Source organism: Sarcophilus harrisii, chromosome 1 (assembly GCF_902635505.1).
Source record: "Sarcophilus harrisii chromosome 1, mSarHar1.11, whole genome shotgun sequence".
Taxonomy (NCBI): Eukaryota; Metazoa; Chordata; class Mammalia; order Dasyuromorphia; family Dasyuridae; genus Sarcophilus; species Sarcophilus harrisii.
Window position 1 is genome coordinate 476,278,050 of NC_045426.1, and position 25,293 is coordinate 476,303,342.

The window sequence follows — 25,293 nt, forward strand, 5'->3', positions numbered from 1 at the left end:
TGGGGACTTCCAATAAAGTTCTATTCCAATCATAGTACAAAGCATCTAGGACCTCAGTAGGTACTCAGGTTCATCAGACCCCAAGAGAAAAGATTATTTCTCTCTCATATTTATAATCAATTATTGAATTAGGACCAGGATTTTTTCAGAAGGCTGTAGGTTTTTTATTCTCTGAAGGATACTGCTGATGAGATTGAATTAACTTTCTATTTTTTCCACAGAAATTCACAGAAGAGCATTTAAAAAAAATCATTTATTTAGTATTCCATTGTCCCCCAGTTACATGTAAAAACAAATTTTAACATTTGTTTTTAAAACTTTGAATTCCAGATTCTCTCCCTTTCTCCCTACTATCCTTCATTGAGAAGGCAAGCAATTTGATATAGGTTATACATATGTAGTCATGTCTGTAATAGTCATGTTGTGAAAGAAAACATAAACAAACAAAAACCATCAAGAAAAATTAAGTTAAAAGAAGTATGATTCAATCTGTAAATAGGCACCATGAGTTTGTTTTCTGATTGTGGATAGCACTTTTTATCACAAGTCCTTCTGAATTGTCTTGGATCATTGTATTGCTGAAAATAGTTATTTTATTATGTGAATATTCAGTTATTCACAGCTGATCATCTTACAAGTTTGCTTGTTACTTTGTATCAGCTCATAGAAGTCTTTCCAGGTTTTTCTGAGGGCATCATGATCATCACTTCTAAGAGCACGGATGGAGGTAAATTCTTTGACTGAACTGCCCAAGGCTGGGGGTAATTTGGAAGTAAATGATATCATCAAAGTTATGTCTCCCAGCCTTTCATTAGAATAGATCCATCTCTTATTATAATACTTATTCTCTTTCATTACTTGTTAACCAATCAGAACTGATTGCCAACTGCAGGAGCACTCATCCTTTTGAGGGAGGGCATATAAAGTATTGAGGTTATTCCATGAGGAATCTTTACCATTTTAGACTGTCACTGACCCTTTTTTTTTAAAATCAGCAATAATAAGCTAACATTATTAGCAAAATGATTAATTACCCAGAAACTATGTCTCTTGAACTTTTTAAATGTCACAGTACTACCAAGGTAGGAAAACTTGTTTCATACATCTGGTTATTTTTACTGTTCAATTTTTCAATCATGAATGATCCTATTTAGGGTTTTCTTGGCAAAAATACTGGAGAGATTTGCCATTTTTTCTCTACCTTATTTTACAGATGAGAAAACTGAGGCAAGAAGATTAAGTGAAAGCTAGGGTCTGAGGCCAGATTTGAATTCAGAAAGATGAGACTTCAGCACCAGCACTATTCCACCTAGCTATTCATGCATTTGGTTAACAAATGTTTAGATCAGCAAAGCTTATTAAGAGAAAAAATGGCCACTATATGACAAGGTACAAGAAAATCTTTGTCTATAAATTGGATGATAAGTAACAGTGGTGATTTGGGGTCATAAACTCTATTAAAAAAGGGGGGGGAGAAGGATGTGCTGTGATCTATTGTAGTCACTCACATGGATAAAAGCACTAATTAGTACTTTAAAGAAGTAAAATACAAATGAGTACATCAGAATTTCAAGTTGGATGAGTGGATAAAGTATTGGTCTTAGAATCAGGATGATCTTATTTCAAATTTGGCCTTAGACCCTTACTAATTGTGTGACTCTGGGCAAGTCACTTAACCCTGACTGCCTCAATTTCATCATCTGTAAAAGGAGGCAACAATAGGATATACCTACCAGGGTTGTTGTGAGGATCAAATGAATATTTGCAAATTGCTTTGCAAGTCTTAAAGCAGCATAAAAAAGCTAGTTACTACCAGTACTTCTATTTTTACTATTACTACTACTGCTACTATTTCTACTGCTATTATTGTTGAAGGAGTTGAAAAGTAAAGGTTGACCCTTATGGTTGTCAATCCTACTTAAACTAGTTCCTAAAGAGGATCTGTTGAAATAATTCAGCCTTTCATACATATAATATTATAAAACCAATTAGGTCTCCTCTTCTTGCTCATAGCCTAATATGGGATAAATAATCCTTAAGCTTTGTGAAGTTCCTTTCCTCTTATTTTTAAAGAAACTTTCCGCTTCCTGTCCCAGGGACAAACTGTCAAAATATTCCTTTTGCTTCGATTTAAGTGTAAAACTACCACAGAACTTTCTCCCTTTCCAAAGGTGCTGACTATTCTATACAACCATGTATTCTGTGTAATGCAAGTAATATTACCCTTGTCACTTTCAAAATCTAAATGCCTCAACTTCTCCACTAGCTAAAAGGAAGCAACATTTTATTTTATAGAGATTCAGTAAAGATTAAATAAGGTCCACAAATAACTTTGAAGTTCTCATGAGAAAAAGCGACAATTCATTATATAAAGTTTTATTGTTATTATTTCTGGTATTTAAGTATAAAAGGGGGTATTTTTAAAGCCACTGGTTGTGTAAACTGTCCGCTTTTTTTAAAAGAACAATTTAGATGAACACAAAACTTCTCTGGTGGGGAAAGAGGAGATGGCCCAAGGGGAGGAAATACTTTGTGTTCTATGCCAAATTCCCATTTTAATATAATTTTTAAAAGTCCAATCCTCAATTTTTAAGAAAGAGAGAGAGCTATTTTTAAGTGACATCCAGACTAATTTCATTCAACATTTGGCTAAAAACAAAGAGTTCTGAATTAAAGAGCAGACATATCCCAGTTCCAAAACATTGAGATAATTTAGGAAACAAAAGAGCTGGAAAATGAAGAGGGGATATGCTAGATCTGATATCACCCAATCTGACTGGCATCTCTATAAAGTCCTTTCTTGTCTTTCCTTCTCTTAGCTATATTTATAAGAAGCATAAAGTAATAGAAAAAACAATGACTCGAGACAGAAGACTTGGTTTCAAATTCAATCACTGATGTTTGTTACCTGAATGACTTGATAAGTCATTTAACAAACTCCCTGGTCTTTAGTTTCTTTGCTAATAAAATAAAGGTACTGAACTAGATGGTCTCTAAGGTGCCTTTCAGGTCTAGATCTATAATGCAATTAATAAAAAAAATTTAATTTAATTAACATATTAACTGTATATCAAGGGCTAAGTACTTAACTTCTTAAGAGAATACAAAAGAAAAAAGAAGGAAGAAGTGAAAAATGACAGTTCCTACCTTTGAGAAGAATATAAAGTAATGGGGAAACATAAAGATAAAGATGATACAAGGTAAAACATAAGGACAAAGAATAAATGCAAAGAATAAAAGCAAAGATTTGAGGATAAAATAAATACTTTCAACTACAGATACTTTTTTTAAAAAAAGTTTTCATACAGGAGATAGTCTCTGTCCTGGGTCTTTCAGAAAAAAAAAAAAAACTTTCAACAGGTAATGATGAAAAGAAATTCATTTATACCCTTGATGGTGACTATGAATGTTGAATTTTATTTTTTTTAAGGTGAGTATATGCTTTATTTTTTAAGGGCATTTTCCCAATTACATGCCAAAACAATTTTCAGTATTTATTTTTACAAGATTTTGAGTTCCAAATTTTTTTCCCTCCCTCCCCCTGGTTATGGATGGCATTTTCGTTCATGTGTACTTTGTACTTGTCTTGGATTACTGTGTTGCTGAGAAGAGTTGAGTCCATCTTAGTTGATTATTACACAGTATTGCTGATACTGTGTATAATATCTCCTCCCTGCCCCCATGCTCAGTTCTGCTCATTTCACTTTGTATCAACTCATATAAGTCTGTCCAGGTTTTTCTGAAATATGTCTGTTCATCTTATTGCACAATAATATTTCATTACATTCATATACCACATCTTGTTCAGTTATTTCCCAAATGATGGGTATCCCTTCAGTTTCCAATATTTTGCCACCATGAAGAGGTTTGCTGTTAATATTTCTGTACATGTAGGTCCTTTTCTCTTTTTTTATGATCTCTGAGATACAAACCACCTAGTAGTGGTACTGCCGGATCCAAAATATATATAAGATTGTTATTGGAAAACAAATTGTTTTCCAGAATTGGTTGTCATATTGGCCAATCTGACAGGTTATCAGGTGGTATCTCAGAGTTGTTTTAATTTGCAGTTCTCTGATCAAAAGTGATTTAGAGTATTTCTTCATATTGTTGAATTCATCATTGTTTCATTTCCTAAGATACCTTTGATTTCTTCATTTGAAATTGCCTATACCCTTTGACAATTTATCAATTGGGGAATAGGTTTGACTGAGTTCTCAATATACTCTAAAGAAGTCTCATTTGTCAAATAGATTGGTCAAAAAAAAAGGAAAGTGATAAATGTTGGAGAGAATGTGGGAAAATGGACACTACTGCATGGTTGGTGGAATTCTGAATTGATCCAACCATTCTGGAAAACAATTTGGAACTTTACAATCCTTACAATAAGTTCCCATCACTCCATCTTTACTGAATCTCTGCCTTTCCTATTTCCCTATCAGGTAAAATATATTTTTATATTCACCTGATTGTGTATATTATTTCTTCTTTGAGTCAATACTGATAAGGGTAAAGTTTAAGCAATGCCCAAAACCCACTCCCATTTTCCTCTTTGCTGTAATAGGTCTTTTTCACCTCTTCATGTGAAATAATTTACCCCATTTTATCTCTCCCTTACTTTTGACCCAGAGTATTCCTTTCTTATTTTTTTATGTCATTCCCTCAAATTCACCTTATACCTATATCCTATATCTACGCAAATTCCTTCTAACTATATTATTAGTAATCCAGTTTTTAAGAATTATATGTATCATCTTCCCATGCAGGGATAAAAGCAGTTCAACTCTGTTGAATCCCTTACGTTTTCTTTTCTCTTTTTATCTGTTTATGCTTTTCTTGGGTTGTAATATTGGAGATCAAATTTTTGGTTTGATTCTTGTCTTATCAAAGCTCAGAATCCTTCTATTTCATTGAATGACCTCTTTTCTCTTGATGTATTACCCTTAATTTTGCTAGGTAAGTGATTCCTGGTTATAATTCTAGCTTCTTTGCCTTCCAGAATATCATGTTCCATGACCTCTGATCTTTTAATGTTGCAGCTTCCAAGTCCTATGTAATCCTGATTGTGGCTCCCTCATATTTGAATTGTTTCTGACTACTTGCAATATTTTTAAATTGGCTTAGTAGTTCTGCAATTTGGCTATAATATTCCTTGAAGTTTTTGTTTTGGGATCTCTTTCCAGAGGTGATTGGTGGATTATTTAAATGCCTATTTTGCTCTTTGGGTAAAATCCAAGATAGTTTTCCTCAATAATTTCCTGAAAGATGCTGTCCAAGTCCTTCTTTTGATTCTGGCTTTTAGATAGTCTAATATTTCTGATATTGTCTCTTCTGGATCTATTTTCCACATCAGTTGTCTTTCCCATGAGGTATTTTAAATGTTCCTCTATTTTTTTTTATTCTTTTTAATTTGTTTAATTGATTCTTGATGTCTCATAGCCATTAGCTTCCACTTGCCCAATTCTAACTTTGTGGGAGTTGTTTTCCTAAATTAGTTTTTGTTATTTTCTTTCTATTTGGCTAATTGTACTTTTTGAGGATTACCTTTCTTCAGTGGATTTTTGTATTTCCTTTTTCATTTGGCCAATTTTACTTTTTAAGCAGCTATTTTTTTTTTCAAGTTGCTGACTGTTTTTTCATAATTTTGTTTAATCCCTCTCATTTTTTTTCTCCAATTTTTTTTTCTACCTCACATGATTTTTAGGCTCTTTTTCGAATTCTTCCATGAGTTCTTTTTTGGGCTTCCTGTTTATCTTTGGAGTTTTGTACATATATTTTTTGACATTGTTGTCTTCTTCTGTGTCTTGATCTTCCCTGTCACCATAATAACTTCCTATGATTAAATTCTTTTTTGTTGTTTTTGCTCATTTTTTTGGACTTTATCCTTTATTTTAAATTTGATTTCTGTCAAGCCATTCTCCAATTGATAAATGGTCAAAGGATATGAACAGACAATTTTCAGATGAAGAAACTGAAACTATTTCATATGCCCATATGAAAAGATGCTCCAAGTCATTATTAATCAGAGAAATGCAAATTAAGACAACTCTGAGATACCACCTTTCAGATTGGTTAGGATGACAGAAAAAGATAATGCTGAATGTTGGAGAGAATGTGGGAAAACTGGGACACTGATACATTGTTGGTGGAAATGTGTATACATCCAGCCATTCTGGAGAGCGATTTGGAACTATGCTCAAAAAGTTATCAAACTGTGCATCCCCTTTGATCCAGCAGTGTTACTACTAGGCTTATATCCCAAAGAGATCTTAAAGAAGGGAAAGGGACCTGAATGTGCAAAAATGTTTGTGGTATCCCTGTTTATAGTGGCTAGAAACTGGAAACTGAATGGATACCCATCAATTGGAGAATGGCTGAATAAATTGTGGTATATGAATGTTATGGAATATTATTGTTCTGTAAGAAACGACCAGCCAAGATGATTTCAGAAAGGCCTGAAGAGACTTACATGAACTGATGCTGAGTGAAATGATCAGGACCAGGAGATCATTATACACTTCAACAACAATAATATATGATGATCAATTCTGATGGATGTGGTTCTCTTCAACGAAGAGATGAACCAAATCAGCAAGTTGACACAGCCCTATGGTTTTTAATGTTCTAGGTGAGAATGTAGAAAAAAAAAAGAGTGCCAGGATTTCTAACAACAGACATTTTTGCTTAAGAGTTTTGTTTATGTTAAATTAAGAAATTTATTTAAGGAAACGTTAAAAAAAAAAGGATGCTATAAAGTTTTTGCTGAATATTTTAAAAATTATTTCTAAATATTATCAATGTAATAAAACTGTCCTCCTTTCCTAAGTTCTCTTTATGCCTAAGCAATTATTTTAAACAAGCTTTTACAAATTATTTTAAAGCATTTAAATGGAATCATAATTCCTACAGGAACCTGAAGAATTAAGGTTAACAGTCAATCAAAAAGCATTTATTAAGCACTTCCTATGTGCCTGATAATTTAATATTATCTGTTTTAAAAAGCAAAAAGAAGAGAGGCAACCCCTTAAGAAGCATTAATACCTTATGTGGAAGGGGAAAAAGTTCTGAATGGAGGTATCTAACTTGACACTTGTTAAGAATCCATTCTAAAGTTTCGGCTATGGTAAGAATATCTGAATGTCAGCTGTCAGGTATGCTTTTCAGTCATTGGCTGCCTCATTTTAATTTGAAGTAATATGTTTAATTGAGCTTTCAGGTAATAGTTAGAATTCTCATTCCCACAATACTGTTAAATTCAGATAAAATGAAATATGCTTTCCATGACTGAATTTTATCTTCATCTACACAAAAAATAGCCTGGAAAATAGAACAGACAGGAACAAAGACTACTCATTTTTAGTTTTTTTTAAATTTTAAATTTCTATATTATCATCACTGACTGTATTTTAATGAATCCAGTTAATTTCAAGTTCAATTTATTTCTTCCTTTTTAAAAAAATGCAAGTAGGAAAGAGCAACAAAGGTAGTACAGAGTCTAAAAATTATTATAAAAATAATAGCAGCATACATTTAAATAATGCCTTTCCAAAATGCTTTACAAGTATCTCATTTGATCCTCATAACAATCCTTGGAGGAAGCTGTTTTTATTATCTTCATTTTATAGATGAAGATATTAAGGTGGTAAGATAAAATAACTTTTAAGGTTCAATGCTCTGTTTATTTGACATTTGACTGTGATATTCAACTGCTATAATGAGAAAACTTGGAGGACTGGTTTAAGGATTTGTATTGGCTTATCCTGAGGAGGAGAATACCCAGAAAGATATAACAATATCTTCAAATATCTGAAAAGTTGTGTTGTAGAAAACAGTCTATGCATTTGCTGTGCCTCCAAGGAAAGGAATCAAGAGCAAATAGAATATAAATATGAACTTTCTAGTAATCAGAGATGCTAAAAATAAAGTACATTTTAAATTAAAACTGGATGATCATGTGTCATAGATATCATAGAACTGATACATTGGATGGAATATTAGAGTTATGAACTTTAAAGGACTTTCTGCTTGTAAAATTCTGTAACTCTAAGAGACAATTGAGGGTGGAGAAGAGGAGGCGTCTTTTACTTTCATAAAGACGATTTTTTCTCTTAAGAAATTATTCTCACAGTTTAAATAACTCTAGAAATGTTAGGTATAGCAATAAGGTGAAAGAGAGAAATTAAAGGTATAAATACTGAAAAGGAGGGAAAAAGTTTCTATTTATAGATAAGATTGCTTACTTAGAATACCACAGGGAATCAGTAAATAAATTAAGGTGATTAATAACTTCAATAAAACTGCAAGATACAAAATAAATTCACAAAAATGAGTGATATGTTTACATAGTATTAATGAAAAACCAGGAGGAAACAATAAAAAGTCATTCAAAATGACATAAAGTCAGCTATTAATCTACCAAAAGACATTTGATATTTACATTATAAGTATGAAATACTTTTTGCAAAAATAAAATCAAAGTCAATATTTGGAGAGTGATTGTGCATGGCTTTACTACATCAATAATGAATTACTATGCTAATGACTATTAACAAAAATGACTATACTATCTAAATTAAATGGACGAAATTTCTTTATAAATTAGACAAAATTCATTTAGAAGAACAATGTCTTATTCAAGAGGAAATGTGAAAAAAAAATCAGGCATAGTTTTAACAAATCTCCAACTCTAATATGAAGCAAAAGCCCCCAAACCATTTAGTAATGGTTAAAAAAATTCAAAAGTTAAGTAGTAAAGCGTACTATACTAAAGCAAAACTCAGATGAGATCAAACACGGCAGTAGTCCAGTGTTTGACAAACATATTCAACAAAAGCTGCTATGAAAACTATTAAGACAATTTGGCAGAAATTAGGTTCAGATCAACATTTATACCATATATCACAATGAGCTCCAAATGTATTCAAAACCTAAATAGAAAAGATCAAACAACAACAAAATTATGTACCACAAGAGATTCTTTTCATTGATATGATAAGTGGGAGAACTTTTTGAGGGAAATTGAAGGGAAGGGTACTTGGATCTCTCAGGGTGAAAGTACAGCAACTATCATCAATCTGCTCAAAAACTTTGACCAGCTCCATTCCTACCCTGGGCTGGTTTTCTTTCCCTAGGAAACCTATTGGCCTCCCATTCCCAAAGCTTAGCATATTGGAACCAGACAGTGCAAACACCCAATAGGCTTTTAGCCCTACAGCAGTTTTGAACTCCCAAGCTTAAAAGAACCACTAGCTTCATAAAACCCAGTAGTACTGTCAATCCCAGACTTGGGGGGAGGGGGATTTTTAAATAAACAAGGCATAGAAGTGATTGTACAAAACAAAATAATCAGCGTCAATTACATTAAAATTAAATAGCTTTTGTATGAAAAAAAATTCCTGTTGCCAGAAACTATCAAGTGAGGAAAAACCTTTTGTATTAAATATTTATAATGAGTCTGATACATAAAATATTCACTTGTATAAGACTCTGTATATAAGTTCAAGATCCATTCTCCACTGATCAAAAGCTTTGAAAACAAAGTTTTCTGATGTACTGTTTGAGCGAATATAATTAACAACCATAAAAGACTGTTCTAAAAAAAAAAGATATACAAATTACAGAAACTGAGATTTTATCTAACACATCTCATATAAGTAAAAATGAGAAAAAATGGAGACAGTTGTTGTAAGAAAAGGGTATGGGAAGACAAAGACACTAATACATGTTCTGGGGAATTGTGAAAATCCAGTAACTTTGGAAAACAATTCAGAATTTTTTTAAAAAATGATTTAAGTCATATCTTTTGGGCCCCGAATCCCACTTTCAAATATATATCTCAAGTAAGTCATAACAAAAAAAAAGATGCTATAGGTAACAAAATAGGAACAGTTATAGCAAAATCAAATCTGAAAGCAAAAAACAAAAGACTGAAAATCAAATCAGCCTTTATTGATTGGGCAAATGGCTAAACAAATTCTTGTATACAAATTTATGAAATATTATTATGAAAAAAATTATGAACATAAGAAATGTAAAGAAAAATACAAAGACAGAACCAAAATAATAATACATGATAAAAACTGGGTGGGTTATAGTGAATAATTTTGAAAAAAATGCTAAAGAAATATATCTTTCTCCTCTTTATGTGGAGTAGAGAACTAAAATATGAAACATTGTCAGATGTAATCACTGTGTTGCTTGGTTTTCCTAAAATGTCTTTTTCTCTCTTCTTAGTAAGTATTTAATGATATTGCTGGGTTCCAAGGTGGGGAATGGAACAGGGCAGGGAAAGGAAGAGTGCTAAGAGGAAATTATTTTTATTAAAAGGAACATGGCTATAGTAAAAACAAGACAATAAGACTTGTAAAAGTTAACATCCCACTGTTACATATATTTTGTGCTTTTCAGGAAGCTAAATTCAGAACTATGTAAGAAATTTTCTGATTTATTAACATATTTGTATTAATTGATTATTATATTTTTTGCCACTAATTCTTTCGTTGGAACAACAATTTTAAAAAACAAACAAAAATAAAACAAAAGCAGTCAGTTCTTAAAACAACATTTAGCTGGCAGGAATCTTGAATTTTTTTTCTTCTAGGCACTAATCTGCCTGCCAGAAGCACTAACAAGCCGCCAAAGACAGTTCATCATCTCTGTTACATAAAACATAAGACAAAACCTGGCTCCCTTCTGCAGAAGGCTTTTCTATAATAATATGACAAAAATGTTCCAGATAAAAATGCCTTTTTATACAACATAAGAGTTACAAGCTGCAGTTACTAAAACAACGCTTTGTACTTACCAGGGAGGATAGATATAGATGATATCCTGTGGACTACCCTTCAGGTGACTTGCAGTTTCCTTCGTGAACAGGACCTTGAGTGGGGTCCCAGGGTCCAGGACAGAATCTTTAGAATTGTCAGTAGGAGACATCTCTAACAACTCACAGATGGCAATCTGCATTGTGCATTCCTCATGCATTTCTATAATCTTTACAATCAACACTCCAGATTTTTTCACTGCAGAATGAAGACAGAAACAAAAAAAAGTTCAAAAAGATGCACTTATATAGAATTTCCCCTTTCCATTTTCCACCCTGAGAGAAAATATAGCAATAGATAAATTATGGATATTTTACAAAGACATATGGGCAATATTGTTGTTAATCATCAAAAAGGCCTATACATTACACACTAAAATGTAAAAAATTTAGTGCATTTATGTTATATATATATATATTTACGTACATGCATGTATGTATCACAGATCACTTATGTGGCAATTTAACTATATATAACGTGGATTTATGAAATATTTAACCTATGTGTCTTTTTCCTGTTCTCCAGAAAAACAATGTACAGTAGCATAACATTTTTTTTTTTGATGGAATTTCCCTCTTCCACATGAGCTGGCTTGTACATATATTTTATAGATGCTTTATATTTTATTCCTCCAAAATAAGATTCTCTATGTCACTTCCCACAGAAACTATTCCAAACTTTTTCTTTTCAAACCTCCCACGTTTCCCTCTCTCCATTCTCTAAGCTAAGGTTCTCACTTCTGATTTTATAGGAGAAAATTGAGGCTATTTGTATGAACTTTCTTTTCTTCTGTTCTCTTCATCTCAAAAGCCCTTGAAAGCTTTTTTAATTTCTCCTTCTTTACATACTATGATGATAAATTGGCCTCCTCCTTGCTAAGGCTAATCCCCATAGACTGATCCCATATTCTCCCAACTTCTTAGACTCCTCTGTCAATCAGCCCCTGTTCCCTGCAGCAGTTTCCCACCTTTCCTCTTTCTAATCTTCACTTCTACCTATCCGTTGGTTTTTTTCCTAATGGTCCTTCACTATGTTCAAGTCTCTCCATCCTGGGGGAAAATAACCAACCAGTTAGATTCTACAATTTCCTTAAGCTGTCATTCTATATCGCTTCTCATTTTCTTAACCAAAAACCTGGAAAAAAAGCTGTTTGTATTTGCTGTCTCTTTTTTTTACTTCTATTCACTCCTCAATCCCTGGCAGTATAGTTTCTGACCTCATCACTCAATTGAAATTGATGTTTTCAAAGTTACCAATGATATCTTAATCGCCAAATCTGTTGGTCTTTTTGCAGCTGTCATTCCTCTTGACCTCTCTGGGCATTTTATATTGAAAAACACTTTCCTCTAGACACTGACTTCTCTCTGAGTTTTCATGATAATATTCTTTCTTGATTTCTGTCTGACCTGGCAATTGTTACTTCTTGGTCTCTTCTGTAGACTCAGCAACCAAGACATGCCCCTTAACTTTGAATGATTGTCAAGATTCTATTCGTGGCCTGTTCAAAATAGAACTAATTACCTTTCTGACCCAAAGTCATTCTTTTATAAGAATCCCCTTATTCCTATCTAAGGCAAAGATTCTTACTATTTTATGTATTTTCTTAATATTGATTTTCATAATGGCTCTCTTTGAGTCTGGTCCAGTCTATGGACCTTTTTTTTTTTTTTCAAATAATGGTTTTGATACATAATATAAAATATATAGGATTAAATATGAAAGCAATTATGCTGAAATATAGTTATTGGGTATTTTTTGTTTTTGTTTTTGCTTTCTTTTTTGCTCAGGGTCAAGAGTCAAGTGACTGAGGCCACATTTGAATACAGGTCCTCCAAATTCTAAGGCTGGTACTCTATCCACTGAGGCACTAGCTGCCCCCCAAATATTTTTTAAACAAGTTTATAAACTATTCCTCTTAATTAAGAATCCTTGATCTTCTAATCTCTCATATGTGTAATCTCAGAATTATCCTTAATTTCTCACTCTTCATCAATTCAAATGTCCAGTCCGTTGCTTCAAAGTAAAATAACATTAAAAGGTAAAAAGCAATCAGATTTGGAAACATTATGGATTATCTGTGATGGAAAATGCTATATATGAAGGAATGAGAACAAAGTGGGGGGGGATGTACCACAAATCCTATGATGATAAATTGGCCTCCTCCTTACTAAGGCTAATGCTACATCTATACTGATCCCATATTCTCCCAACTTCTTAGACTCCTCTGTCAATCATCCCCTGTCCCCTGCAGCAGTTCCCCACCTTTCCTCTTTCTAATCTTTGCTTCCACCTATCCGTTGGTTTTTTTCCTAATGGTCCTTAACTATGTTCATAGATAATGCACATATAGTATAAAGTTCTTATATTTCAAAGGTAAATATTAGCTATTTCTCCTATCATGCTTCTTAGCCACCTTAGCATTGAACAAATAATGTCTGGAGACACCCAAATATATCTATGATACATTAAATCAGCAATTCAATCCACAAAGTTTGACGATCCTCATTATTAACCTTCCTACTTTCTTATTAAGTGTGCTTTGGTAATAATTCAAAATATTTTATATTAATCATTTTAAATAAGTTGTTCTATAAGACTTGTTCTTTCTGCTCACATTCTCAGAGTAAGAAACATAGGAGTCAACAGAGTAGTAACGTGGAAACAGACAAATTGCTTCATAAATAGGCAACTGGATATTGAGTTAAATCAATTAATAATAATAAATTATCTTATGGAAAGATAAGTTCTTCAGGAAAATCATGCAGTTCTTGAAATTCTTCCATTATCTATAAGTCAATAACTCCCAAATCTCTCTTCATTCTTTAATACTACTATCCTTGTAGTTAATATAAGAACACAGCATACACAATGTCCTTATGTTTATATTTTCAATCAATTAATAAATATTTATTTTTTCTTAATAGTACTTTAGTTTTTCCAATCACATGTGAAGAGAAATTTTAATTTTTTTTTGCAAGTCAAATAAAGTTAAGTAACTTGATCAGGATGACACAGCGAGTTAAGTCTCAAGTGTTTAAGGCTAGATTTTTTTTTTTTTATTTAATAGCCTTTAATTTACAGGATATATACATGGGTAACTTTACAGCATTAACAATTGCCAAACCTCTTGTTCCAATTTTTCACCTCTTACCCCCCCCCCACCCCCTCCCCTAAATGGCAGGATGACCAGTAGATGTTAAATATATTAAAATATAACTTAGATACACAATAAGTATACATGACCAAAACATTATTTTGCTGTACAAAAAGAATCAGACTCTGAATTATTGTACAATTAGCTTGTGAAGGAAATCAAAAATGCAGGTGTGCATAAATATAGGGATTGGGAATTCAATGTAATGGTTTTTAGTCATCTCCCAGAGTTCTTTTTCTGGGTATAGCTAGTTCAGTTCATTACTGCTCCATTAGAAATGATTTGGTTGATCTCGTTGCTGAGGATGGCCTGATCCATCAGAACTGGTCATCATCTAGTATTGTTGTTGAAGTATATAATGATCTCCTGGTCCTGCTCATTTCACTCAGCATCAGTTCGTGTAAGTCTCTCCAGGCCTTTCTGAAATCATCCTGTTGGTCATTTCTTACAGAACAGTAATATTCCATAATATTCATATACCACAATTTATTCAGCCATTCTCCAACTGATGGACATCCATTCAGTTTCCAGTTTCTAGCCACTACAAAAAGGGCTGCCACAAACATTCGTGCACATACAGGTCCCTTTCCCTTCTTTATAATCTCTTTGGGATATAATCCCAGTAGTAACACTGCTGGATCAAAGGGTATGCACAGTTTGATAACTTTTTGAGCATAGTTCCAAACTACTCTCCAAAATGGTTGGATTCGTTCACAACTCCACCAACAATGCATCAATGTCCCAGTTTTCCCGCATCCCCTCCAACAATCATCATTATTTTTTCCTGTCATCTTAGCCAATCTGACAGGTGTGTAGTGGTATCTTAGAGTTGTCTTAATTTGCATTTCTCTGATTAATAATGACTTGGAGCATCTTTTCATATGACTAGAAATAGTTTCAATTTCTTCATCTGAGAATTGTCTGTTCATATCCTTTGACCATTTTTCAATTGGAGAATGGCTTGATTTTTTATAAATTAGAGTTAATTCTCTATATTTTGGAAATGAGGCCTTTATCAGAACCTTTGACTGTAAAAATATTTTCCCAGTTTATTGCTTCCCTTCTAATCTTGTCTGCATTAGTTTTGTTTGTACAAAAACTTTTCAGTTTGGTATAATCGAAATTTTCTATTTTGTGATCAGTAATGATCTCTAGTTCTGCTTTGGTCATAAAAACCTTCCCCTTCCACAGGTCTGAGAGGTAAACTATCCTATGTTCCTCTAATTTATTAATAATTTCATTCTTTATGCCTAGGTCATGAACCCATTTTGACCTTATCTTGGTGTACGGCGTTAAGTATGGATCAATGTAAGGCTAGATTTTAATTCAGGTCCTCCTGACTCTAGATCTGGTGCGCTATTTATTATACCACCTACCTGCCCCTGAAATTCATTTTAAAAAACTTTTGAGTCCAAATTTTCTTCCTCTCCTTCCCTAAGATGCTAAGCAATTTGATATAAGTTGTATATGTGCAATCATATAAGATACATTTCCAAAGTACTTATGTTATAAAAAAAAGAAAAAGACCAAGAGAGAAAAAAAAAAAAACATGAAAAAATAAAATGAAAATGTGATTCAATCTGCATTCGGACTCCAGCAGTTTCTTCTCTGGATATAGATAGTATTTTTATCGTAAGTTCTTTGGAATTGTTTTGGATCATGTATTGTTGAGAACAGCTAGTTATTCACAGTTGATCATCATACAGTGTTGTTACTGCGTACAATGTTCTGGTTCCATTCACTCGACTCTGCATCAGCTCATGTTAAATCTTCCCAGATTTTTCTGAAATCTGCCTGCTCATCATTTCCTATAGTGCAATAGTATTCTATTACATTCATATACCCCACATTGTTTAACCATTCCCTAGCTGAGGGGCATCCCCTCAATTTCCAATTCTTGGCCCCAACAAAAAAAAAGAGCTATCATAAATATTTTTGTACAAGTAGGTCCTTTCCCCCTTTTTTGTAATCCCTTTGGAATACAGACCTAGCAATAGTATTGCTGGATCAAATAGTAAGCACAGTTTGCTTGCCTTTTGAGCATAGCTCCAAATTGCTCTCCAGAATGGTTGGATCAAGTTGACAAAAAATTATTAAGCACCTACTATGTGTATAGGCTATACTCTGATCTCTGGAGACATAAAGAAATCAATGAAACTTCTTAAATTCAAAGAGCTTATCTTTTATTGGAAAAGGCAACATGGATACTTATACTTAGATACAAAATACACATGAAGTAATCTGGGAAAGAGGAAACTTTTAACATTTGAGGAGAGGAATCAGGAAAAGGCTTCATGTAGAAAGTTGTTGATTGAGTTGAGTTTTGAAGGAAACTAGTTCCTCAAAGGTGGAAGTTAGGAACAAATGCATTCCAGGCATAGAGACAAGGCCGTGGAGAAGGGAAAGGAGATGTCATTTGTGAGCCTATTTGGCTGGACTGCAGAGCAAGAGGGGAATAATGTATTGTGATATTAGCAGTACAAGTTGGAACCATGTTTGTGAAGGAGTTTAGAAATGAGAGGAGTTTAATATCTGACCCTAGAAAGTCACCTGGGTCACTGAGATGGAGGAAGACAGATTGACATGGTAAGACCTTTGTTACAAGAAAATAGCTGTGTGGGAAGTGAAAGGCCGAAAGCAAGGAAACCAATTAAAAAACAATTGCAGTAATTTTGATAGATTGTGAGGCCCTAGACTAGGCTAGAAACTGTGTGAGTGGGGGGAAAAAAGAATTGCTATGAGAGCTGTTGAATATGTACTGACAAGATTGACAAAAGACTTTCCTCCAAAAGCTCTGATTTCTTCAAATTTACACAAGAAAATGTATGCAGTGTTTTATAAACCTCAAAGTGTTATATAAATATTGGCTATTATCATTATCATTGGCTATTATTCTTATTATTGTAGTTTCCCTAATTTTAACATTATTTCAGTTAATTGCACACCAAGTACTTATATGTACTATACACAAAAAGCATTTAATTATATTTTTCATTGCTAGCCAAAGTGATTTCAAGTTTCTTTCCCCCTTTTCTTAACTGTATTTGGTATTTGTTCAGGAAATGCAAAATAATTTTAATGTGAACATATGCAAACTAAATCAGAAAGGTAAATCTGCTACAACAGAAAAGCCAACAATGCACGTAAAACATTCACACATTGGTGATGATGATGATGATGACAATAATAATAAATATACACCATTAATATAGTACCTATTATATACAAAGTACTATTACTTTAAGCACTTTACAAATACTATTTTATTTGATCCTCACAACAGTCCTGAGAGTTTTAGTTCTATTATTATCCCTTCTTTATAGATGAGGATACCGAGGCAGACAGAGATAAAATGCCTTGCCCACAGTGATATTAAGAGTGTCTGAAGCTGAACCTGAACTTTCTTCTTGACTCAAGACCCCAATTTCTATCCATTGTACCACCCAACTGCCTCTAAGGATTACTAATTACTTTCTTAGGATAATTAATAATGATTAATTGTTTAGAATTTTCTATACCATTATTGCCTCTGTTAACAAGAATAACTGAAAGTTAATTATCATAAAATTTAGAATTAAAAAGGAAACGAGACCATTGAGTCTTATAGAACTGAATAAAATGAGGCCTTAGAGAGGTTAAGCAATTTGTCCAACTTTCATATATAAAAGGAAACAATCTGGACTTAAAACTAAGGTCTTCCAACTGCAATTCCAATGTTTGTTTGCAATATAATGTTATATTATATTACTATTTTTACATATTTGTGCTAACTTCAGGATCCTTGGTCATAAATCCCTAGTGGAATAACAGCAACGCTGTTTAGACTCACTTATCAATTATTTCTAATCATCTAGTATTGTGATATGTACCTCTGCCTATCTAGTAAAGACTGGTAGGAAAGTGCAGCAGTAAGAGATATAAGTATTTATATAGCACCTACAATGTTTCAAACTATTAAGTACTTTACAAATATTATATTGTTTGAGCTGCACAACACCCTGTACAGACAGATACTGCTATTATTCCCATTTAACAGTAGATAAAATGATCCAAATAGAGGTAACGTAATGGTGTAGAATCACACAGCTAGGAAATGTCTGAGGCTCAATTTGAACTCAGGTTCTCCTGATTCCAGACCCAGTGCTCTATTCACTGAACCACCTAGCTGTTCCAATACAAGGATCAACATTGTGCCTTGCTGAATAAATATTTTTTGAATTAAATTGGCTGCACTGCTAAATATCATAACTGCTTTGAAATTTCACTCAAAATCATATTAATCCTTTCAATAAATCCTAACAAGCTACCATTAAATTCAGTTTACACATAATTATACATAAAACCTATTAAGAAAGTCAAAACAATAGTTTATGATGCACAGAATCTAAATTTTGGAAAAACTTCACACCCCCCTCCTGTAAGAATAGGATTTTTTTGTGTATCTAAGAATTACAGCCCTCCATCAAGTCTCAAATCATCCAGCAATCTCCAAACAGACGCATTTCCTAACCACAAGGACTCACTCACTGAACAGTAAACAATAATGCTCTCACTTCTCCATTCCACATTTTTTTTTGCCTTTTACCCAGTCTAAAACATTCTTAGGGCAAAGCCACAATAATTCCAAACATGAAATGGAAATCTGAAACCAATGTTTAAAAAAAAAATTCTAAACAAGTCTGACCAAACGATCTAAATGTTCATCCACAGTCCCAAGAGATTTGAGCGACTAAACTCTAACTTGTCCCCTTCCAATCATGTACAAATCCTGCTGGGTCAGTAATCCTATTGGGATTACCATAATCTGGTAGATTACCCAATAATTTCCTATATAAAGTAAATTATCAATGGAAGTATACCTTTTCAAGGGATTTATTTTGCTAACATTCTAACTCCAAAAACCATATGAAAGTTCTAAAATTATAATAAAGACATATATCAGGTTAGTCTTTAAGGAAAATTAGCAGACAAAAAACCTGCACTGCTTTATGTACTGTCAAAGAGGAGGTTTTCTACAGCTATTATTTATTCAGCCAAATAGGGCTGATCAACAGGGGCCTCAACCATGATTACACAGTCTGTTTTTCAGTGTACATTACACTTCCTTATTCCTCATTGCTTATGGAAGCATGACAGACCAAATACTAAACTACAAATAGATTTTTTTTCATTGTGTACATATATTTTTTTATTTTTGGCTCAAAGGAGACCTTTGACAAAATGGTACTTCAAATTAAAAGGAAGAATAAAAAGATAGAGAATTAATTTTAAGTTGAAAACTGGTAAGAGAGATGAATTCATCAGTTTTAGAAAGTAAATGTGTTAGAAAATTGTATTATACCAAAAAAGAAAAAATATGGAATTATCTTGCTCTTCTAGTTACTAATATTAAACTATAATGTCCCTAAAATTTTTAGATATTCTCTAAACCATCTTAGTCAATCAATATTTATTAAGAACCTGCTATGTGTCAGGCACTATGCTAAGCACTGAGATGCAAAGAAAGGTCCAAGTTCTCAAGAAGCTCAAAATCTAATGGGGGAGATAACATGTAAATAATTTGTACAAACATGATATGGTGTTGTTTTTTGTTATTATGGCTCAGTTGTGTCCAACTCTTCATGACCTCTTGATTCATACTATCCATGGGATTTTCTAGGTAAAGACTGGAAGAGTTTGCCATTTCCTTTGCCAGTGTTGATTAAGGCAAAGAGGGTTAAGTGACTTGCTTAGGATCATATAATAAGCAATCTGAGGCTGAATCTGCATTCATATTTTCCTGACGCCCATACCTAGTGCTCTAATTATTGCTGTTTCAAACAAAATTTATTGAAGACAAATTGGAAATAATCAATGTAAGGAAGTCACTAGAATTAAACAGGAACAAGGAAAGGTTATTGTCTAGTAAGTGGGATTTCATTTGGGCCTTGAAGGTATCCAGGAAAACCAACAACAAAATTACAAATTTTTAAACTCATGAAAACACACAAAAATTAAATCAAAATTGACTCTACACAACTGCACCTCCACATCACAACATGCACTCTGTCTGGCTTTATTTATTGTGGTCTAAAAAAGCATTCATAAGAGTTGAGGCTAAATCTCATATTGTCCCTATTGTTTACACAAGCTGGAAATTCCACATTCTCTACTACATGAACAAACGTTTAGCCAGACTCAAATAACACTATTTGAAATGCTATCAGTTTCTGATTAGGTGTCAGAAGTAGATAACATTGGAGAAGCACCTAGTTGAACCCCGTTTATTTTACACATACATGTACATATACACTCACACATATATATGTATTTATATACACAGACAGAGAAAAAAAGAGAGAGACTAAGAGAGACAGACAGAGAGAGAGAGAGAGAGATATGCATAGGTACCCCAAGAAAGGGTATATAACTCAACCAATGTCACTTAGTAAGTCACATTAGCCATCACTTAAATCACCATGTTGGGATCTAATCAGTGGAGCTCTACCAACTATCTAACTATGTGTTCCAGTGAATGATGAGTAGGATTTCTACTACTAAGTAAAAATTAGGCATTTTACTCCTTAATTTTCATGTCTATCCTTCCATCCAAAATATACAAGTGTTACTGGCTTTTTTCTAAAACTCTTTCCCACATTCTACTGAATATGTTTTCTTATCAATAAAATGAGCAAACACTGAAATCCTAAAATTTGATGAAATTAAGATTCTATAAATGGGCAGCTAGGTGTCAGTGTATAGAGTACTGGGTCTGAAGTCAAGAAAACTCATCTTCTTGAATTCAAATCTAGACACTTACTAACTGGACCTGAACAAAGTCCCTTAACTGTTTGCTTCACTCTCCTCATCTGTAAAATGAGATGGAGAAGGATATGGTAAACCATGCCAGTATCTGCCAAGCAAATATTAAATGGGGTCACAAAGAATCCAACATGATTGACAAATCATTGAAAAAAAGGCTCTATATGTGCAAACAAAAGGAAAAAAATTCTTTGAACATAGTCAGAGATATTAAAGTAGTAGTAATAATAATAATAGCCTTTATACAGTGTTTTGAGGTTTGCAAAGTGCTTTAAATTTTTTCTCAAAACAACTCTGGGAGGTAGGTGCTATTATTATCATTCATTCCTGTACTATATAAGGGGAAACTGAGGCAAATATATTCAGTGACCTGCTTAGTGTCATATACCCAATACCCAATGAGTATTTCTCTCTCTCTCTCTCTCTCTCTCTCTCTATATATATATATATATATATATATATATATATATATATATGTTTTCTTATCAACAAAATGAACAAAGACTAAAATCCTAAGATTTGATGAAATTAAGGTTCTATATGTGGACAGCTAGATACCATATATAGAATGCTGGGTCTGAAGTCAAGAAAACATCTTCCTGAATTTAAATATATCATTAACATTTTGAATTAATATTTATTAACATTTTGCAAATGACTCTCAGATTTACTTTTTCAATTTTAACCTCTCTCCTGACCTCTAGTCCTTCATCTTCAACTGTTGGCTTTGTATCTCAAACTGCTTGTCCCATAAGAAATTTAAAACTCAACATGCCCCAAACTGAACTCATTATCTTTCCCTTAAAAGTCTCCCCATCTTTATAACTTCTCTATTACTGTAGGGGGCACCTTCAACTTTCCACACTTTTAAGTTCACAATCTAATTGTCATTCTTGACTCCTCACTCACTCAACCCCATATTCAATCATTTAATTCTGTCCTTTCTATTCATGCAACATCACATAAACACAAACCCCCCTCTCTCCTCTTAACACTGTTACCACCATTGCTGGTTCTCACCACCTGCATTATTGAAAGGTCAAATAATAATATTAATAGTAATAATAATAATTCCTAGTCTTAAGTACTTTGTAGTCTAATGGGGGAGAGAAGCCGCAAACTTTATCTCTACACTTCATTTACTACTCAACTATCTAACTTCCTAAAATGTAGATCTGACCATATCACTCTTTATTCAATGAACTCCAGTAGTTCTCTGATACCATCAGAATTAAATATAAAATCCTACACCTGGCTTTTAAGCCCCTCATAATCTGGTCTCTTCCTAACTTTCTTGTCCTTTTATACCTTACCACCCTCCACATATTATGTAATACAATCAGTCAGGACTCCTTACTGTTACTGTCTCACCATACTCCATCTCCCAAATATGTATTTTCATTGGCTAAGTCTCACACCTCAAACACTTTCCCTTCTCATCCCCATCTCAGAGCTTCCTTGGCTTCTATCCAGTCCTAGATAAACTCTCACCATCTACAAGAAACCTTTCTTGGTACATCTTAATTTCAGTCGCTTCTCTCTGACCTTATAATCCTTTCCATGCCTTGTTTGTACATGATTGTTTGCAGCTTCTCTCCCTCATTAGATTCCAAACTATTTAAGAACAAGGATGATTGTTATTACTATTATTATTATTAATTATTGTGATTTGGCCTTTCTTTGTGTCACCAGGGCTTACCACAATCCCTGGCAAATATAAAGTTATCAATAAATACTACTTGACTGATGGATTAATTTTATTAGCAGTAACAATATAGACACATTATAGTTTCTCCTTTATTTTTGTGATTTCAAATGGCCTGCTACATTTTCAAATGGCATTTTATTTTTAAGTCTGAGGGCCAATTTTTTTTTCCAGTGAAATACTGACACTGAAGTGTTTGTTCAGAGATGATTTAATAATGTGTTGATGAAGTATCAGAGCTTGACCTCTGATCCTTCCAATTTTAAGATTCTGTGAAATGATTTTTTCTAACTAATAATGGAACTCAATTAAAAAATAATAAGTTTAGTTCAAATTTGCTGAAACATATCTACTCTCCCTAAGCAGACTTGATCCATAAAGGCAAAGATCCTAAACTAAACTTCATCTTTTCCCGTGTCTAGCACAATGCTTTGCACACAAATATTTGCTGTATAAATGTACTCACTGATCAATCATTTGAATGACTACAGTCTAATTTGGAACCATAAACCCATGATGAGAGTGTGAAAAGTTCATCCTTAGAGGATAACTCAATAAAAATTATTCAGGCACAAAGGTTGCAAGGACAGGATGAGTTAAGTTCCTTCAATGCATTCTCCATATCTGGAAACTTCTCCTGAGACATGTCAACAGTATCAATACTGGACTTAAATTGTGACAGCAGCTTCTTTAAAAAGAGACTATGCATAAAATTCCATAATTTTTTGCTTTAAAGAAAAGAAAAAAAATTGAGCTGATTAAGTAAGAACTATTTCATGGTTTTACTCATGTCCAACTCTCAGTGACTCCATTTGGAGTTTTCTTGGCAAAGATACTAAGTAGTATGCCATTTCCTTCTCGAGTGGATCCATTTTGTCACACAATCAGAGGTTAAATGACTTCCCAAGGGTCACACAGCTAGAAAGTGTCTGAAGCCCAAATTGGAACTCAGTTCTTCCTGACTCCAGTGCTCTCTTCACTGAGCTACTAGCTGCCTCAGAAAAATGAAGATGGCCTAATTAGTTCAATTTCAATAAACTTTATTAATACATAGACAGATAGATAGATATACTCTTAATATATACATACACACACATATATATATGTATAGACACACACACTTGATGGCAAGATGACAAAATAACAGTCAACTATGTTGGAAGGAAAAATGATAAGCAATTTAGAAAGCAAAAGAAAACTCTGCATCGCCAATGACAGTGACCTTTTTGAAGGCCACAAAAAAGATTTTCAACAAATAGATAATTGATGTCATTAACTGTTGCTAAATTTAACCCCATAAATATAATTTTTTTGCCAAACCACAAACCATGCCAAACCAGACTCTTTCAAGAATCAAGATTTTCTTCAGATGGTCAATCCAACTATGGTAATTTTCCAGTCTTATTTCTGGAAAAAAAATTTAAAGCATAAAGAAAAGATTCTTTTAAATCTTATAGACAAAAGAAAATTATCTCAAAATATTGTTACAATGTTGTACCAACATTTTTTAAATTATCCATAGCATTGGGGAATAGTGAAATTCCCCTAGATAAATTAACTCTACATAACTAGATAACTAGTTATTTTTAACTAGTTAAACTAGTTAACTAGATAAATTAAGTCTACAATTGATCAAAAGAATTGTCCAATACCATCACATATTGGAAGCCTTTTCTTAAAGCCAAGAGTAAATGAGAAAATAGTCGATGCTCATAGGACTTAGAATTGGAGGGGAATTTAAGAGACTGGTGTGTGACACTTCTCTCATATCCTCTACTGGTGGTATTGGCTAACATGAAGGGGAAAAGTAAAGAGGAGAAGCAAGAGGGCTAGATGACCCTATAAAATGGCCTATTTAGTCCCATGAATAATCAAAAACTGGCTTTTATATTACTCTTAGTCTTGTTATTTAAGCTCTCTAATTATTCCCAATAAAAGTGTGAAATGCTTTGATAGTCTAATAACCTCTAAGGATGAACTCTTCACACCTCTACTAACTTACTATTAAAAAGGTCATTTAGAATCACAAATATCCAGGATATGAAGTCATAACCTTATATTCTATAAGCCTAATGTTATAACTCCTGGGAGATAGCCTCCTTTTTTGACTTTATGATTCAGGTGATCATGTATTAACAGTTAATATGACCTCTTCTCCTCCAAAGCCATCAAGAACCAGTCTAAATACCATTGGATGCATTGAGACTTGAGTATTACAGAGAGTAAAATCCAAGCTTGAATCCGGTAATTGGTTTTCTGGCTTTACTGGTCAGAGAGAAGTTGGAGATGTTCCAGAGGCAGCACATTTGACCCCAGGGAAAAGAGGAAGCAAGAAGAGGAACTAAACTAAGCTCTCTCCTGCCAAAACAGCACTGAAAAACTCCAAAGAAGTTATAATCAGCCTTCCTTTAACTGGAACAAAGGATGTGTGAGATAAATCTGAAGAGTCCGAAGACGATTGTAGGAACAAACACAAAATGGTTGTTTTAATAAGCAAAATAAAAGGGGAGGAGGAATTTTAGACTAAAAAACTCAAATTCTTCCTCATTTCCTATTTCATTCTCCCTTCTTACATATAAACTAATTAGTAGTTTGTGCTTCTTGTAAAAAAGGAAAAATTACAATTCACTACAAAACAAAAGATTACAATGGTAATTCAGGCATTTAGTGTAGCAAAGAAATGATCTCTGTTTTTTTTTCTTTATTTGGAAAAAATATCTTATGGTCAGAGGTGAAGCTGTCACCATCAGGGAGGTCCAAACTCCACCCTTCGTGCTGCTTTAACAATCATTTTGCAAGAAAACAAACTA

At 33.2% G+C, this 25,293-nt stretch overlaps 1 protein-coding gene across 1 annotated transcript in view; it reads right to left on the reverse strand.

Annotated features, from left to right (window-relative positions):
* Positions 1-25,293, reverse strand: part of SPIDR (scaffold protein involved in DNA repair) — a 538,726-nt gene that overhangs the window by 344,835 nt on the left and 168,598 nt on the right. The window contains exon 8 of the mRNA XM_031946429.1: positions 10,805-11,021. Within this exon, the coding sequence (XP_031802289.1) occupies positions 10,805-11,021 (217 nt within the window). The remainder of the gene's footprint in view (positions 1-10,804; positions 11,022-25,293) is intronic.